The 17,751-nt window shown below is 37.0% G+C and overlaps 4 protein-coding genes across 9 annotated transcripts in view; 3 read left to right on the top strand and 1 right to left on the bottom strand.

Annotated features, from left to right (window-relative positions):
* Positions 1-17,751, top strand: part of Nhe1 (Na[+]/H[+] hydrogen exchanger 1) — a 115,251-nt gene that overhangs the window by 24,243 nt on the left and 73,257 nt on the right. The gene's annotated exons all lie outside the window — the stretch shown is intronic.
* Positions 1-17,751, bottom strand: part of LOC149651679 (carcinine transporter-like) — a 36,267-nt gene that overhangs the window by 12,421 nt on the left and 6,095 nt on the right. For all 6 annotated transcript variants that reach the window (XR_016371300.1, XR_016371302.1, XR_016371298.1 and 3 more), the window contains exons 2-5: positions 4,907-5,010; positions 4,621-4,775; positions 3,643-3,811; positions 796-922 (exon numbers count right to left, since the gene is read on the bottom strand). Coding sequence is in view for 2 of the 6 variants with exons in the window: in XM_089848695.1 (XP_089704821.1) it covers positions 796-922; positions 3,643-3,811; positions 4,621-4,775; positions 4,907-5,010 (555 nt within the window). In the remaining 4 variants the exon portion in view is untranslated. The remainder of the gene's footprint in view (positions 1-795; positions 923-3,642; positions 3,812-4,620; positions 4,776-4,906; positions 5,011-17,751) is intronic.
* On the top strand, positions 1,724-3,020 carry LOC149651681 (uncharacterized). Its single transcript, XM_089848705.1, has one exon. It carries the CDS (start codon positions 1,798-1,800, stop codon positions 2,389-2,391), a length of 594 nt encoding a protein of 197 aa, XP_089704831.1. The 5' UTR covers positions 1,724-1,797; the 3' UTR covers positions 2,392-3,020.
* Positions 11,902-14,098, top strand: LOC149651680 (uncharacterized). The gene is made up of 4 exons (XM_089848708.1): positions 11,902-12,078; positions 13,071-13,386; positions 13,505-13,729; positions 13,792-14,098. Exons 2-3 carry the CDS (start codon positions 13,075-13,077, stop codon positions 13,727-13,729), a joined length of 537 nt encoding a protein of 178 aa, XP_089704834.1. The 5' UTR covers positions 11,902-12,078; positions 13,071-13,074; the 3' UTR covers positions 13,792-14,098.

The following is a 17,751-nucleotide window of genomic DNA, read 5'->3' as shown; positions in this document are numbered from 1 at the left end:
ATAAATAGGCCTACACCCTTCAACCTCAAATTTCTACGCTAATTATTTATAGGTAAAATATTTCAACCTTAAGTTAAAAAAGTCAAATTTTTTTTAAAGATTACGACTTAGTCACTAAGACGTTTTGGTATTAACAGGGTTCACACGAAATTTCCAAAGCCAATTTCCCTGATATTTCCAGGTTTTCCAGAGTACTTCATATAAATTTCCAGGTGCATTTTTTACATTGGAGGAGTGTTATAATTTCAAATAGGGTAACCAGACCATACCTACTACCATATGTTTACCATTCTTTGTTAGGTTATAATAGACAGGACCAAAATACAGAATTCCACCCACTGAAGAAATATATTTCTCTCCACTGAGACAACTAATATCTATTTTCTCGTGCACTGGGTCCCACTGAAGTGTATTTGTTTCACTTTAATTTCCCTGATTTTTTGAGAAAAAAAATAATTTTCCCTGATTTTTGTAAGAAATTTTCATTTTCCCTGATATTTCCCTCTACACCAATTTCCCTGATATTTCCAGGTTTTCCCTGTTTTCCATGAACCCTGTATTACGTGTCATCCTCCCTTTATATTCGTAACTCCAGATGGTCAGCGCCATGCAGAGCCACGACGGAAAAGATATGAAACTTCCGAGAAAGTCCGATTCGAAGTACATACTTATGAAAGCGAACGGAAATTCTCACTAGGAGTCATATTTTTCTACATATATCGGAATTGGAATCTAATATTCCAGCTGGGATTGGCCTCGAGTGGTCCCCCATTAAGCGATTAAGACTCGGCTTACCTTGAGAGCTAGGATATAGTCTGGTGGGAGGCATTTTCCATTGGTCTGCGCCACAGAGGTTAACATTTGTCCAACCATTTCGTACCGTCCTCTCGATAGTAACCACCTTGGAGACTCCGGCAGGACCCTAGCCGACTACTGAATTATTGGCAACGGAACAGGTACAAATATCCCCCTCCCTCCCTCTCCCTTCCCTTCCCGCCTTTTTCCCAAGGGGTCACCGCCACGCGTGGTCCGAAAATTTTAACCTATACAATAATTAAAAGTCACAAAGCCCAAGCTACAACACAAACTTCACAAGGAGTAAACAAACTTTAATCGAGTTAAAAAGACCCGAATCTACAGTAACTGCTAAATCACTCGCGTTCTTGTAAAGTTTTAATGGATATCATAAGTAAATAATACCCGAGAATAAGTTCTCGCTTCAACAGGTCAATCTTAGAAAAGATGCCACTAGGGATAGATTTAAGTTGAGAAGTAGGAATGGAGAACAGAGTAATGTGGGCGCGCGTCAAAGTCTCGGACCCCCCTTCCACGGGACGAGGGGGTATGAAAGAAGGGGCGGGTCAAAGCGACAGAGGTAGTATTTTTCGCCGTCCCCGTCAGCAACGTCATCAAAACGTAGTTTAAGTCAGCCCACTTTTCGTTACGTATTGGAGGGAGGGGCTTAAAACTGGGCTATGAGTATTCGTACCGTAAAGTTTCACTAGCACCACTTAGCGGGCGATTTTGGAAGCTCAAACTCAAGGAAACAAATCAAACTTTCAGCCAGAGTCTGTCGTCGGTCTCGCGGCTGATTCTTGAGAAAATTAGTTTTTAGAATTGAAATTTATGATGAACGATATTCATGAGTGAAAAGATGTTAATGGTAAGTGATTTATTCTTCGCTGTTTAAATTAAATTTAGCCTAGATCATTAATTTGTTATTAAAAACGCGATAAAGTTAAGCCTTGTCTGTTGACAAAGTTGCTTGGATTCTGTTATGCTAATGCAAATGGCTCAATGTTTTTTGTACCTGTTGCTCTCTCCTTGGTTAAAATCATGGACTATATTGGAGAAAGAAAGAACTGTTTGCAGCAGGGTGAACAAAAATTGAAGAAAAACCACATTATAAAATGTGGCGTGACCCGTTCTTCGATAGTTTATGCTTCGGGAAGCTACATCGAAGCTTTAGTTTTGCAAACATCAGGACTTTCTAACAAACCTCATAAGGTTAAGATGGATCTGAGTGACAATAGTGACTTCATTATAACTTGCTCTTGCCCCGCTGGAGGTGGAGGTTACTGCAAGCATTGTATTGCCATATTACTACTAGTAAACAAAGAAGAAAAGTTGCCTAGGTTAGATGAAACGTGTACTGATGTGAAACAATCTTGGGGAAAGCTCAAAAAATCTATTCTAGAGATGCATAAGGGAGTACCAATAGATAAATTATGCTGTATTTCTGCTCCCAAGTTCAATGTTGTTCACTTTGAAGAATCAAAACAAAAGACAATTTTGGAATCCCTCTTAACAAGTTCTAGTCACGAGACAGCTCTTCAAAAGCATATAAAACCCAGCGAAAACTTCAAAAATATTGTCAAAAAAAGACTGTAATGAGAGACCCGAGGAAAGTGAATTGGTGGAAAGCCAGACTAAGAATAGAAACATTATGAACAATAAAAGAGCAACAATGACGCAGTTTTTTTCAATAATGACCGACCGTGTGGATTTCTCTCATTTAAATTTAGAAGAAAATATATCATCTAGTCTTCTGTTATTGACAGATGAGGAGAAGTTATTTTATGATAAAGAAGTAGCATTATCTTTTGAAAAAGCTGTAGCCATAGCCATCAAAACAGAGGGTCAAAATGATTCTTTTAGGAGTCAATAATTGCCATTTTACCATTTATTCCAAATTCGAAGACGGCTGTTCCATCATTGAGGTTCCTCGTGATCAAAAATTTATTGACACACTTTTAACTAGACTGCAAGTCACATATTTCAAGTATTATTTACCATCATTTTTGAAATGGAGTAAAGAAAGCAAGGTGTAATTAATTTATTTCCTATTTACCAATTGTGATTTTAAGATCTTTTATTAAGTACAAAATTAATTAAAAAATAGCTGTAATTAGGTTTCTTAAAACTGTGATAAGATCTTTATTCAATGAAATTTAAAATATTCTGATGTTTTTCAAGCTCAAAAATGAGTAGTGATAAAAAATAAAGTTTGGTTTGCCCATTTTTAATGCTATATCCCACTGTTTTGCTAATTTCGCGTCACGCGGAAATCTATGGAAATGAATATTCTCCACTGTTCCATTATTTTTACATCCATAAACGCAGCAGTAAGTAACCATAGTTTAATTTCGCTTGTATAATCTATGAATCACTATTAAAACACACCCGAAAGATCGAGTTCTTAGTACACGACAGATGGTTTGTTTCCTTTAGTTTGCGCCATATTGGAATTTTCAGTGGCGCCCCCTATAGTAACTTTACGTTGCGAATAACTGAAGTAAATACTAACCGTTCTTCATTCCTACTTCTAAAGTTAAATCTATCCCTGATGCCACCGATCATATTTTAGAAGAAAAACAGTGTATTACGATAATTAAAATCGTGTTTAACTTATTAAGTGTAATTATTCAATTATGACTAGATGAATTGATTTTTCTCGAAACTCTTTGTCTTATCACGAATTGCATGTTACCGCGGGGCCAAAGGTCAAGAAGTACAAAATTAACAATAGTTAGTCGCGGTATAGGCCTAATCAAGTAAAATTTCGCATTAGGGATAAGTACCTTCCAACACAACGGTGAAAAGGTGATGGATTAACTCAATCTGGTAAAAAGTGTGACTTACCACCAATAGAGGAGGAATGCGGCGAAGGGCACTGAGGTCGAAAGAGCCAAGTGAGACCAATCCCTTATCAGGAACGCCACTCCGGCTAGCAAACAGACACCCACACCCCTGGCCGCTGACAGCAGAAGCAGGATACGGACACGGTGGCTTTTACCGGTCAGTTCCAATGCTTTTTGTTTTACAAAGAGAGGAAAAACAACATAAAGAAAAAACAAGAAACAAGGGGGCAAAAAAAAAACAACACCAAAACGTTCGTGGTTAAACAACCATCGTTCAAACGGATGTTCCCTTTTCTGAGGGGGTTTAGTTAGGCCTAGTAGTTGGTTGAACCAATGAAATAATTCAATTTTCCCTTGAATAGAGGTCATACTAAGGACTCGTCTTCTCCTATAGGTAGCTATTTGGGTTTTGAAACGCTTTTTTCTACATTTATAGAGAAAATTGAATAAATTCCTGGTATAGTATCTACTTGATTCTTAGTGCGGTATCAAACTGCAAAGCTATTCCAAGATACAGATGCTTAGATCCCTCTGATGTTGTTTAGCTTTCTTTGGGAATGGGACAGAGATAAATCACGGAAGACTCGGACGAAACAAAAAACCGTTTCCCTTATTTTCCCAGAGTTCAGAAGACCATTAACCTAAAGTGATACACATTCCTTATCATTTTCTGTTGTATTAAAGCTTATCAAAGCCCGGGACTGGCCAATCAGCGCGCGAATCACAAAATAAGGCTTAAAAATTGGATATTTGAAACGTTAAGCCTAATATTAGGGTTAATGTTTTGTATCTATTTACTAATTCTTTTCAATGAAGATTTAAATCGATAAATGGTACGTACATTAACATTAATCTCCGTTCTAATAGACACATTAAGTTAATGACCTTCTAAGCGGAGTACAAGGATAACAAAAACAAATAAACGTACTAACGATCTAAGCCTAACGTACTAAAGTCAATCTTGTCTAGATCTACTTACCTAATTTCCCAGGCGTCGAAATGACCGAAAAAGCCGTTAATCCAACTCCTAATCGAATGAGAGAAAATACTCCAAATGTTGGAGCGAAAGCCGCAGCGATCCCCATTGAAGACTGAATGCTCAAAAACAGGAAGAAACATATCCGCCTTCCAAATCTTTTTGGAACGGGAAAAGAAACGCGAGAAAAATTATAAATATATTTACTCTTATACATGTTGGTAAATGAGAACGTCAAAATTATGCAAATAAGGAAAGGATTCTTTCCGTTCTCTCTAAAAAGACTTACTTATAAGCTAATAGACAGTAGAGGCATTGTCCTACGCAACCCCCGATGTGAAAAAGTGACAGAGCCAGAGATGGCAGCCAAGATTCCAGGCAAACTAAATCCCACTAGAGGGAGAGATAGAAAGGGGGTGCACGGAGCAAAGAGTAAAGAAAAAGGTATACACCATTAAAAGCTTACGTTAAAAAAGAAATTAGAAAAGGCGGGAAATTCTAAGACTTCTTGATGAGTGTTTAATTGAGTGAGATAGCTAGTGCGCCGTACCGGGACCATTTCCGTTCTTTTTTCCCGCCTTTTTTACTCTCGGGGATGAGTTTAGGCTTAAGTCTACAGTTGTTCTTTTCGCGTTAAAAGGCTTAATGAATAGATAGTTGAACGCTAAACTTTCATTAGTCATATTACTTTTACAAAGCGTATACCTTTCCTATTCATTCACAAGGAGTAGACGAATTTTAGGCTATATATTTCTGATTTGACGTTTTGTTGAAGCGCGGTTACAAAGCTGAGACGTAAACGTAATTTATCAAGACGAAAAAGAGAAGGAGTGCTAGTTTTCTCTCTCTAACAGTCGAGTCAAAATAACAAAAGGATTCTAATTAATTCAACTTTCAAAGAGCTGGTTCGAGTTGAGGGTTAAACAAAAACTAAACAAACCCGAGGCTTTGATGCGTACTAACGATGTTCACTGTTACATGGTTCAGTGGCCTGTTTAAAACTACTGCAACTCTTTTAATTCAAGAAGATACTTGTTGGGTATACTGAGTTGGTTCTTTTAATTTAAAGTGACAGTGAAAATACACCAGAATGGATTCAGAATTTAAATTCCTACTTTGTCTTAGTTAGAAGTAAACAAATGATGAATTGCAAGCTTAACAATTAAATAATGCACGTTCCCTTTTAATTTAAGCAAGTTTAATTATAGACAGAAAAACATTCGAGTATTTTCTCTAGAATTCGTTAAATTTTCACGATTAACCGAACACAAAATAATAAAGTTAATTAGAACAACTTAACCTTTAACTATCTCGCGGGTCAAATGGCACGACCTGTGGTGGTTAGTTCTTCACAGTTTAACGAAACTAATTATGGCTTAACGTAAATAGAATTAGATTTTGCTCCTCGAGTTAAGAGCTTAAGCAACACTCGAATATTTTGTACACTCAAGTATGTTTTTCGTAAAAAACCCAAAAAAATAAAACCTAATTCATTCTGGTTTAGCTTAGAAAGGACATATTCCAATGACAAAAAAAGCCTATGCAGGAAGCGGCACAAAAATTGTAGCTGAACCGCAATTGAGAGTAGAGTGCTTTTGATAAAAGAATAAGATTGGATTGTGGTCGTGCTAAAGAAAGGGCTGAGAGAGAGAGAGAAGAAGACGTGAAAGAAAAAATGGATAGAACGACAGTAAAACCATCCTGTCAAAAATCGATGATCTAGCCAATCTTTTCACAAACTAGATTGCCAAGACTGACATTTCTACCAGCTTATATAGCTTAGAAAACTGTGGGCATTGACCCGAAAACCTCCCAACTGACTGTCCTATACGCTTAAATTAAGCCAATAATTGATCGTCAAATATAATCGTAATTCCGTTGTTAAGCCTAAAATTTAGGACTCGAGTCATTTGACTACTTGATCAAAGCGGACGATCAAGGGAAGCTAACTATAGTAATGATTGTTGGAATTAAATACGGATTAGGGATTAAATCCTTCCCACGGATGTAAAAACGCGATTAAAGGGTTATTAAAGGCTTAATAATCAAGACGGACGTATTAAACGTAAGCGGTTATCCTCCCTTTAAGGGCGTTAAGAGCGCGTGGAGGATGAAAGATTAGACGAAGATGCTGCGCAAGGGATGAAGGGAGTAGAGATGGTGCATAAAGTGGGAGGAGAGGTGTTGGCAATGAATGGAACCGACAGGCGAGAAGATGGTCTATTATATCGAACGACAACAGAGGTCTTCTAAAGAGAAGGAATCTCAAAGAGAATATCCTTTGCTCCAACAAACAACACAATCCAAAAGCAAAAATACCAACACCAATTCAAAGAGATACGGCTTCATTTTCGTCGGAGCTTAATTTTAAATTTAAATCAAAATTGAAGAATTCTTTAATGGAAGTTTCCAACTGATACTATGCTCCATTTTCTCACAACCTGACTTAAACGTACTAAACTGAATTCAATTACTTCGCCTTAATCTACTTTCTCTACATAATATAGAATATAGATAGTTACTAACTCGTAACTTGAACGCGTCAATTTAAAATTTGAAGTTTTGAGTGCATGCAGGGTAATTGTGTTTTGTACTTTTGTTGAGATATAGCGTATTAAACAAATAATTAATGTCTCTTAAACAAACTGGAAGTTTATGAAAAACACTGAAAGCATTTTAAAAAATCTTAAAATTGTTTTTTTTTAAATTATGGGGAGTTTATTGTATTTTAAGAAAAAATAATAAACATTCTCTAAAGAATATTGTTAAAATAGTGTTTTTCTTATTTTCTTATTTATGGCATTTCAATAGCGTCCTCTATTTATAAGTGAATTAAATAAATTCATGTAAAATCTGTTTAAAGTACTGTAAAGAAATCCAATGTTTTTTTCTTTCTTTCAAATTTCCGAAAGCAGACTCCAAGTACCGAGAGGGTCAATACTCGGTGGTCAGAAAACTAAATGGAACTTCGATACTTTATGGTGCCGAAACAACACTTTTACAAACTATGTTTTTATGGCATTTAATCGTCTGTTAAAATATCCTTGTTCCTCAAAATATTTAAAACAATTTAAAACTAACCAGCGTATACGTTGCTTCGTTGCGGGCCTGGTATATATCAGGGATAGATTTAATTTTAGAAGTAGGAATGGAGAACGGTTAGTATTTACTTCAGTCCGACTCATAGCCCCCCTCCAACACGTAACGAAAAGTTAAAATTATCTAATTGGCTTAGTTTTAAACTACGTTTTGATGACGTTGCTGACGGGGACGGCGAAAAACACGTAATTCCTTTTTACCTCTGGCGCTATGACCAACCTCTTCTTTCATACCCCCCCTCCCGTGGAAGGGGGTCCGGGACTTTGATGCGCGCCCAGCCACACTACTCTGTTCTCCATTCCTACTTGTAAAATTAAATCTATCTCTGATATATCAATGTTTTATACTTAAAATACAGAGTGCCGAACCCCTCGTTAAATCGTCTTAATTAGGGGGTGAGCCTTTTCTAACGTCGAAATCGCTATTAATAACAGTTAACGTTCAAGAACTTAGAAGAATGAAAGAAAAAGAATAAGAAAAAAAAAACCGGGTGACTCGGTCGGTTCTACGTCGAGGACAGTAAGAAGTTCTAGAGTGCAAAGAGCTAAAAGATCCGGCTAAACATTGTCCTAGCTCGACTGCTCTCAATCTGTGGCTCCCATTATACCACCAGCCAGCTCCTTGGCGCTCAATTTAAAAAGAAAAGGCGTCGAAAAGGGAGATTCCAACATCACATTCTCTCGAATTAGTATCGATTGAATTCGTATATATACACGTATGTACGTACAAGGGAAACACGGTGTCAAACATTGCCTTGGAGAAAGGAGTATGCGGATGTTCCATCCAGTGAAATGATAGATTGGACGAGCTAGGAAAGGACGTTTTTAAGAACACTAGGTTATCAATCGGTTACCCGGGGTTTTACGCGACTATTTCGGGCTTATTCCCACTCTTGGTTAGTAATAGCTGGATCAGATTTGGCCTCTTTAACAGATATCCGGATCGAAAATAGACCTAAATCGCGGAATAATTTCTCAGAAAAGGGTTATAAACGTCAATAAAGGTTTCATTTCGGGTCTTGTTTACCCAAAAGTTATAACTCTATGATTAAGAATTCAACAGCTAGACCATAAGTTTATGATGCAGGTTCCATAAGTATGACACTACCTATACTTCGTAATGCTAGTTCGAAAACGACAAGAGAGAATTGAAGTCCTACACTCGGTTTATTTGCAGGACTTCCATCTAGGTCCTATTTAGTCTGTACAAAGCCTTTGACGGTGCCTCACTTCATGACAAGCTCGCAGTAACCAGTGACAAACTTATGGTACATATCTTATGAACTTTTGCCAGACGTAAGATCTCTCAAAAGCCGCGTTTACACGAAACCGTTTTAAACCGTTATGGAATGTACAAAAAAGAATATTAAGTTGATAAAACCAGAGATCTTTCACGATTAAATGCAAATATTATTTTTAAAAAGGGTTAGGCCTTTCTAAAACGGTTGAAAACGGTTCCAAATTGTCTCGTGTAAACGCGGCTATTTTTGGCGTGAAAAAATCAAGGGTCATTTAAAAATTAGGCTAAAACATACAAGCTCTCGTGAAATTTCGACTTAACAAAATGAAAGTTCGTTGGGTTTTTTTATTCAAAGTTAGGCCTAGAAAGTTTCGTCGAATTATAAACTCTGATGAAACTAAACAAATTCAAAAAGTTTGAAAATAGGCTTAACAACGTTTAAATATACAGTAGATTATTAGACGTTGTAGTTACGTACGTGTACTATATCGGAAAATCACTATCTCATCATAACGGGAGTTTCCCAGTCGGGGGCGCGGCACTTTATGATCCGTAGAAGATATTCGAGACACCGTTTCGTGTCAAGTACTTAGTAATTACGTCCTTGCGGGCAATATAATAGGTTATGACGTTAAGCTCTATTCGGCACGCAGGGTGTCTGTCCGCAAATAACCACTTGGAACTGCCATCAAAAGGAAAGGACAAAAGAAAACTAAACAGGCGATAATTAAGGGAAGAAAAGATCCCGAGGAATGGATATAGCCAATCATACTCCAGAATTCCCGACACTCATCACTCACGATTAAAAACAACCCCGCCATAAGAGAACTATGGCAAACTTTAAGCCTTGATATCCCACTAAGAACTTGGACCAATTTGTTTCATTTTCATTCTAGGGATAAGGTAGAGTCAAAATGTTTTAACTTCAAATTTTAAATAAAAATCAACTCAAGGGACATTTTGAGCATCAATAAAGTAATACCATAAGTTCATAAGATATGTTCACCATAAGTTTGTCACTAGTTACAAACTGGAGCTTGTCATGAAGTGAATGAGGTAGGTCATAGATTCGAGGTAAAGCGACGGCTGGTGACTGGAGCGCTGTCAAAGGCTTAGTACACGACTAAATAGGACCTAGATGGAAGTCCTGCAAAATTAACCACCGAGTGTAGGACTTCAATTCTCGCTTCCGTCGTTCTCGAACTAGCTCGAGCTGTAAGTCTCCCCTAGCATTACGAAGCGTAAGTAGTGTCATACTTATGGAACATATCTTATTCTCCCAGTGAACATGATATAAATAATTATCTCTTACAATTCAATTGAAAATTTAAACCATTAAATTCATAAGCAGAAGAATATTTGAAGTTTGGGTGACCCCTGTGACCCCAGATAAAAAACAAGTTACTTTAGTGTCACTCTGGTGCGTAAGCTTTCCAACGACACCTCCAATGCAACGTAGCAGAGGTTACTGACGTCTATCTTTAGAGTGACAGTCTTACGACTACGTTTTCAAGGTCAATTTTGGCTTAAATTACAGAATTAAAATATTCACCAACTTACGTGAAAATTCCGTAATTGTCGGTTATGTGGTTCTCCCCCCCCTTCCCCTTGAAATATTTCCCTCCATTCTTATTCAAAAGGCCTAATTAATATCTGGGTTGTATACTTTTCGCTCTGGTTTTGGTTTTATCTAGCTAATTTTCTGAAAACAAGGCGTACATTAGCCCTCCGTAATAGCATACTGTAGACCTCTCTCTCTCTCACCCGGTATGGTATCATCACCACCCTCTTACAGAATGGATGCCATTAACTAAGGCCTAAGTTTTCCGGAAGAATGGACCTCATCCGTCACTGATGTCAGAAATAGGGTGTCCTTTACACCTATCTTCGTATTTTAGCGGCTACTACATCCTTTTCTTCGCGCCGTGTTCTTTATGGATTCTCTTTATTCTTAATCACAAAAGCATAGACCAAAATCGAGCCTGTCCTCTCTATGTCAAAATTCGATCCTAAAGAAGTTCAAATTACGAAACCAGTAGGAAAATAAAACACCCTTAGAATTAGGCCTACCGTCGTGGATATTTTAAATATGTGAAAGGAGAAGTCTTCAACACAGTTCAAAATTTGTGGGGATTGTATTGTAAATTAGACGTATTCATCTTCATCGAGGTTGAAAACTAGAGCTCACCCTACACACTCAATAATTTGCGCAAAAAACGAGGGGCCGTTGTTTTAGTAACAAAGTATATATAAATAAAAAATACCTTATCAATACTAACATTTGCGCAAAGTTCAAATATATTGCCACTATATTTTTTAGGGGGGGGGAATGAAACATCATTTGCGCTAAATTTTTGAAAATATTTGCGTAAAAAACTGAAAAAGAAAATTGTACTCGGTCTACGGACTCAACAGCAACTTTTTAATTGTGACAAAAATATATGAAAAGTGAATAAATCATGTGGGATTTAAGCAATATATTTGTCCAATAGGGTTATTTTTATAAATATTGGGCATTCAACATCATGATGGATTTTTATTGGCGCAATTTTTGAAAAGTCTTGGGAATAATTTATAAGAAGACGAATTTTATAGATGTCCCCCATTCAATTAGCGCAAAACGTTGAGCGTGTAAAGGCCGGAAAAAATTGTTCGGTCCAGGGGAGGGGGGTAGTTGCTGTAAATGAGGGGCGGGAGGAAGGAGAGTAAATAGAATGGCTGAAGTGAATAAGAAATAGCCGTGTTAATTTTTGATTCAAAAACTATTTTTAAGACTAAGTCTATTTTCAACTTAATACTTTTTCAAGTTGGTTAATTTCTACATTGCTGAAGTGAATTTCTTGGGGGGAAGGAAAGTGGAAAGAAATAGCTGAAATAATTTTTTGGGGAGGAAGGGAGGAACAAACGAGAAAGGTAACAGCCAAAAACTTGCCTATAAAACCATGACTCAGGATTAATACGCATTCACACTTGTTCCAGCTCTTGGAGGAAACCCCGCCGCTATTACTACTACTACTACTACTACTACTACTACTACTGCTGCCGCCTGCAACTTTTGCCGCCACGACCTGCTACTATTTCCGCCACCATCTGCAACTACTGCCGCTGCCCGCTACTGCCGATGTAAGTATTTATGGAATAGGATCGTAATTAGGGATAGAATTAAATTAAGTCTTAGTTTTTCTGGTTACTGTCTTCTAGCCTATTCGTTATTCTAATAATTCAAATATATTTTACTAGCCTTTACCCGCGGCGTCGCTCGCGTGTGGTATAAGAACTTCCATCTAAAATGATATAAATAATGTGTAGATATTACTGATGACTAATATTTTTGTAGCACCCTAGGAGCGAAGGCACTCGGCACAGTCCGTCAGCCCGTCGGGATATTTTTTATTACTTTTCACGCGGACATTATTCCATAAAGAAGGGTTTTTAAATTTTGGCCGCCATTTAAAAAGATGGCAACAAATCGAATCCAAAATACCATTCAGCCCGTCTATAGGTTAAAGGAAACCATTGTACTAAATATTTGTGAAATCGGTTGAAACGCGCGGAATTTATTGCATAGAGAATATTTTCTTACATTTCTGGGCGCCATTTTAAAAGATGGCGAAAAATCGAACCCGAAAGACCATTCAGCCCGTCTTAAGGTTAAAGCAAACCAGTGTACTAAATATTTGTGAAATCGGTTGAAACGCGCGGACTTTATTGCATAGAGAATATTTTCTTACATTTCTGGGCGCCATTTTAAAAGATGGCGAAAAATCGAACCCGAAAGACCATTCAGCCCGTCTTAAGGTTAAAGCAAACCAGTGTACTAAATATTTGTGAAATCGGTTGAAACGCGCGTACTTAATTGCATAGAGAATATTTTTTACATTTCTGGGCGCCATTTTTTAAGATGGCGGCGGATTGGAAAAATCTTTCTTAGTACGCGCCTACTACTTAAGAGTAACGTTCCTGCAAATTTTCAGCCTTCTAGGGCAAGCGGTTTGGGCTGGGCGTTGATTATCAGTCAGTCTGTCAGTCAGTCAGTCAGTCAGTCAGTCAGGACTTTGATTTATATAGATATAGATAAAATACTAATTATCTGATTTCTTTCGTTTCGCGTTTAGAAACATGTTAGCCTATAAGGTGCAGTTTTGCAACGACCCCCGCATTTCATGCTCCGACTGCGGATCTCGTATCTTACGAAGCCACTTGATGTTGCTGAGAAGGGACGTTAACGGGGTGAAGAAGTACCACATCAGATGTGGACTACGCCTGTTCCCCGTGCCACATCCGCAAGTACCCCCGGGCCATCTAATTGGATTTGACCAGTTGCGACCAGCAACCCGGGAAGCGTTGCTGGAGGCGATTGAGAGCCAGGAGTACCGACGTCCACTGTCGGCGACGAGGGAGTACCGGCTATGCTACGAGGCGCAGAGCCAGGTAATTCAACAGATTATGAAATAATTTTACGCGTAATGATTATTTTGTAACACCCTGCCTGATCTAATGGTTAGATTTTCCTTAAAGGATCTTAATAAAATTCATTCATTCTTTTTAGGCCACGAAGTGTTGGTCCTGTAAGACGCTCTTTGGTGCGGGAGAACTTCGTGTCTGGTTCTGCGATATGTTCCACCGCAGGACCTTCAACGCGTTTTTTCACTTGCCTTGCTTTGGGCACTGCAAGAACGCGTTGGGGTACACTAAGTCGGCGGAACATATGATGGCATTCGACTCGTTGCCCATAGAGGAGCAACGACGAGTCAGTAATGCCATCGACTCGTAGGTTAGTAATACCTTGACCTTTTTAATTAAATGAACTTTCTTAATCGTGTCTAATTCTCGTAGCCGAGCCGGCTCTTTTGGACCTGACAGTGGACGCCGGTACTCCTGACTCGCGATTGCTTCTAGCAACGCTTCTGTAAATACGACATTCGCAGTCGGAACATCATTCACCTTTTTTTATTAATAACAAAAGCAATGTTAACTTTTTAATTTAATTCATTTTTCATGTATAAAAATTTTCCGACTTATAATTTTATTTTTCATGTATCAATTTTTAAACTCATAATTTTATTTTTTTGAACAAAAGAAATGTTTAAACTTCATTTGCAAATAAAATCGTAAAAATATTAAGCTGGGACTTTGTCATTCTATTTCTTAATTCTTTCATTCAAGGTCACCACCCCTTTAAAATCTCCGATATAGACCTAGGATTCACACCCCATCTCTAATCAAGCAGATGTTCTTATTCCTTAAGGCGAAAATCCGATATTCAAATATAACGAGGCGTTTTTACACCATTCTTCCATTCCACTTTGTCCATAAAATTTCAACTAATACCATCAACCGTGCGCTATAATATCCCTTACTATAATTCAATCCCTATATCGTAGCTTCTCCTTCAATACATTTAAATAATCGAACAAACCCTAGGGTCTTGTTTCAACAAGAGGACAAGGAAAACTCCAGACTAGAAGAAAGGACACGTCTGAACCTGCACTCTTCTATCATTTACACATTAGACTCTTGAATACAGGCTATAAGAGGGTAAGGCGTAGCTTTTTTAACGCTGTCAATTGACATTGTAACAAGGTATCAAGATAAAAAATGAGAAAAAGGGGGTCATAAAAATCGACGGTTTCAAAAAAAAAAAAAGATTCGAAGATGACTCACTCTTGAAAGATTCTGTCCATTTTACGATATGAACTTGTCTTTAAGAGCTCGACACTTTTTCCGAAATGAAACCAATAGGCTCGTTTCACCCCGAAACACCAATACAGTACACGTTAAGCCTATTTTGAAATATCCTCATGAGCATTGACATTGCAGATATTGCACTGCGTCTCGTGAAGTCGTGAGATACTGAAAATTCTCTCACAAAACGATATCAGAATTTAAAAGAGATGGTCTTGTAGCAAACACTACCTATATACCCAAGTTAAAAAACGAAATAGGTTCTATAAACACGAAACAAGCCTTTCATCGCCTAATAAAATGGAAAGGAAAGGATCCATTTCAGAGAGAAAAAAGAAGAAAAAAAAAAAAAGAAATTGCTATTAGAAGAAGCCGTGAAAGATTTTACAGGCAATTTCTTTCTAAGGGCTTATTTCTTGCTAAAGTACTAAAAATAACCGCAAAAACTTTATAGCACGTGCTTCATCAAAGAAGTAAGGGCCTAATTTAAGCCTTTGCCAATTTTATAGGCCTATTTCAAGTTTAATTAGGCTAGGCTGATCAGTGAGATAGACTTTTCATAATCAAGCGCAGTTTTCTCTTGACAATAACTTAATGACCAAGGCTTAGTAATTTAATAAACTTAAGGGTTAAACTTACAAAGGCAATAAGGCGTCGTGATAAACATTGTTAAAATCGAGTCGGAACAAATTGGATTAGGCTTAAGAATTAATTATCGACTTAAACGATGAGGTTATAATTAAAATTCCCTATCGGGGATGCATGGTAGGAGGATCTATATAAGGATACGCTTGTTATAAGACAGTTATCTTTAATGGCTGTCACATAAAGGGACCATGGAACAACAACATTACAACCGCCTTACCCTTTCCTTAACGTTGAATGCTCTAGTACAATCCTGAATGGCCTTTAGGCTTTTAATTAGTACAACAATACACATACAACTATACGTAATGGCAGCTCCCCCTTTCCATTGTACTGGGTTTTATGGGGAAGGCAACATGAAGTGCATTTAATAGATAAACCCTGAAGTGACGTGACAATGTACACACACAATGTTGACTTGAACTATAGGGTATAATTCTAAATTCTGGCGACATTCCGCGGGTCTTCGCGCTCTTTAACTTTTCCCCCTATCTCTAAAATATAATGAGTTATCTTAATTACTAATTAATCCACAGAGTGTAAAGTTACTCAACAACGACATAATTTAAAGCGGAAAAACCATAATTAACTGAAAAATCGTTAAGTAATTAATTAAGCGCGCGTTTTAATATCATAATTAAACCCTTGACGCTTTTTGGGGGGTTTTAAAGCGTATTAGTTCAAATGGAGAAACATTTAAATTGAATTGAGGATTGATATTAAATTAATAAATCAAATAATAGGGGTTTTTTTTTTCAAAATTATCTTACACAATTTCAGAGTAACTGAGTCAAACTAGATGCTCCAGAAACTACAGTTAAGTTTTGGTTCCCTCGGGTTAAAGGTTAATACGTAATTACTAATGTCGTTAGGTTTAATTTGATTAAAATCTAATATAATCCTCCCGCAAGAAGGCGGGCCGACTTAACTATTCCGAAACTCCCTCAAAATTCGCAATTAAACTCGCTAAATCGAACTTGCTACGCAACGGATCAAATTAAGGTTCGAAATTGGTACTAATTACCGCAAACACGGTTTTAGACTATAGTAAAGTTTCGATTGAATGATTTTCGCTAGGGAGAATACAAAGCCGGAAATAATTTCCCAAGAGGTCCTAAAAGGCGTGCATTGTTTCAAACCATTTGTTTACAGTACATCTATAGAAAGTTTAAAATTTTGAAAATACCCTTTCAAAAATGGGGCATAAACAATAGAGTTCGCCAAATTGTGAAACACACCATTAAATATTCAGAGAAGCTTTCTAAATATACATTTTAGCTTATAGTAGGCCAGATCCTCGTGGGACTCGGTATATTTTCCAAGTTCAGAGGAAAAGTCTATTTTTTTTTCTGTAAAAAGGAATCTTAGATATTTTGATGTAAAGTTCTTTTTTTTTCCAAACATGTGAAGTTATTTTAGTTTTCAACATAAATAGGCAAGGGAGTTTCACGATTTCAGTAGAATTTCACGTTTTCAACAGATTAAAATAAGAAAGAAATTGTATGAAAGTACGTAGGAAGTGCATAGGAGAGAAGTAGGCGGAACAGGAGGGGGGGTCTTCAACGTTGGGTTCAGTGCAATTGACAATACTAACCGGAGATGTAGGCGGGAAGGGGGGTTTTCAATGATGGGTTCAGTGCAATTGACCATACTAACCGGGTTTATGAGAACGTTCACTACCTGAACAGTTCCATTTATTGAAGTTTAATTTAAACTTTAATTTAAGGGACCTATTGTGTTTGGTTTTATGTTTTTAATTTTGAAATTTAAGAAATTTGTTCTTAAAAAAATTCAGAAGTATGACGTTGAAATAAATGTTTGGAAAACGTGTTGCCAACTTCCAGGGGTATAACCCGTAATGTATTTCCTACCAGCCCCTGTAAAGCTGAAACCCGCAATACATTAGTGTACCATATATTAAAAAAAACGTCAATTCGTTAATTATTTACGGATTTGGTAGTTTTTGGGCTTATTATGAAGCCAAAATTACACTAATCTTTCTAGTATTATAAAGAATTAAGTAGTTTAAAGTGACCGAATTTAGTTCTCTAAAATTAAAACTCGAAAGTGTCTTTTAATGACAAATTTTAACCACGCAAACTTTCTATTCCTATTGCTATATTTTCTATGGGAATATTTATTACAGCTTAAACTTGAAGATTGGGAGATATTTCCATAAAATTAATAAATTAAAAGATTCTAATTTCAAATAAATTAAAACGAGTAAGGTTTAAGAGAATATTAGAAAAAGAATAAATAAATTTGTCCAGGGATTGCATTGATAAATGCAATTTTTGAAGTTAAAGAGAAATACGGTCGACTTTAAAGAATCATTTTAAAGTAAAGGCTTGTCTATTCCATCTAACTCGACTTTAAGCTGCCTTAGATGATCTAACAACTTCATCCAATGCAAAATGTGTCCTACAAAATCTATTTTCTGAAAAGTCTGAAAAGATAAAGATATAT

The sequence above is a fragment of the Phalangium opilio genome, unplaced genomic scaffold (genome assembly GCF_054372755.1).
Source record: "Phalangium opilio isolate 3A_F unplaced genomic scaffold, DU_Popi_V2 ptg000082l_1, whole genome shotgun sequence".
Classification (NCBI taxonomy): domain Eukaryota; kingdom Metazoa; phylum Arthropoda; class Arachnida; order Opiliones; family Phalangiidae; genus Phalangium; species Phalangium opilio.
This window is presented reverse-complemented; position numbering and strand designations above follow the sequence as displayed.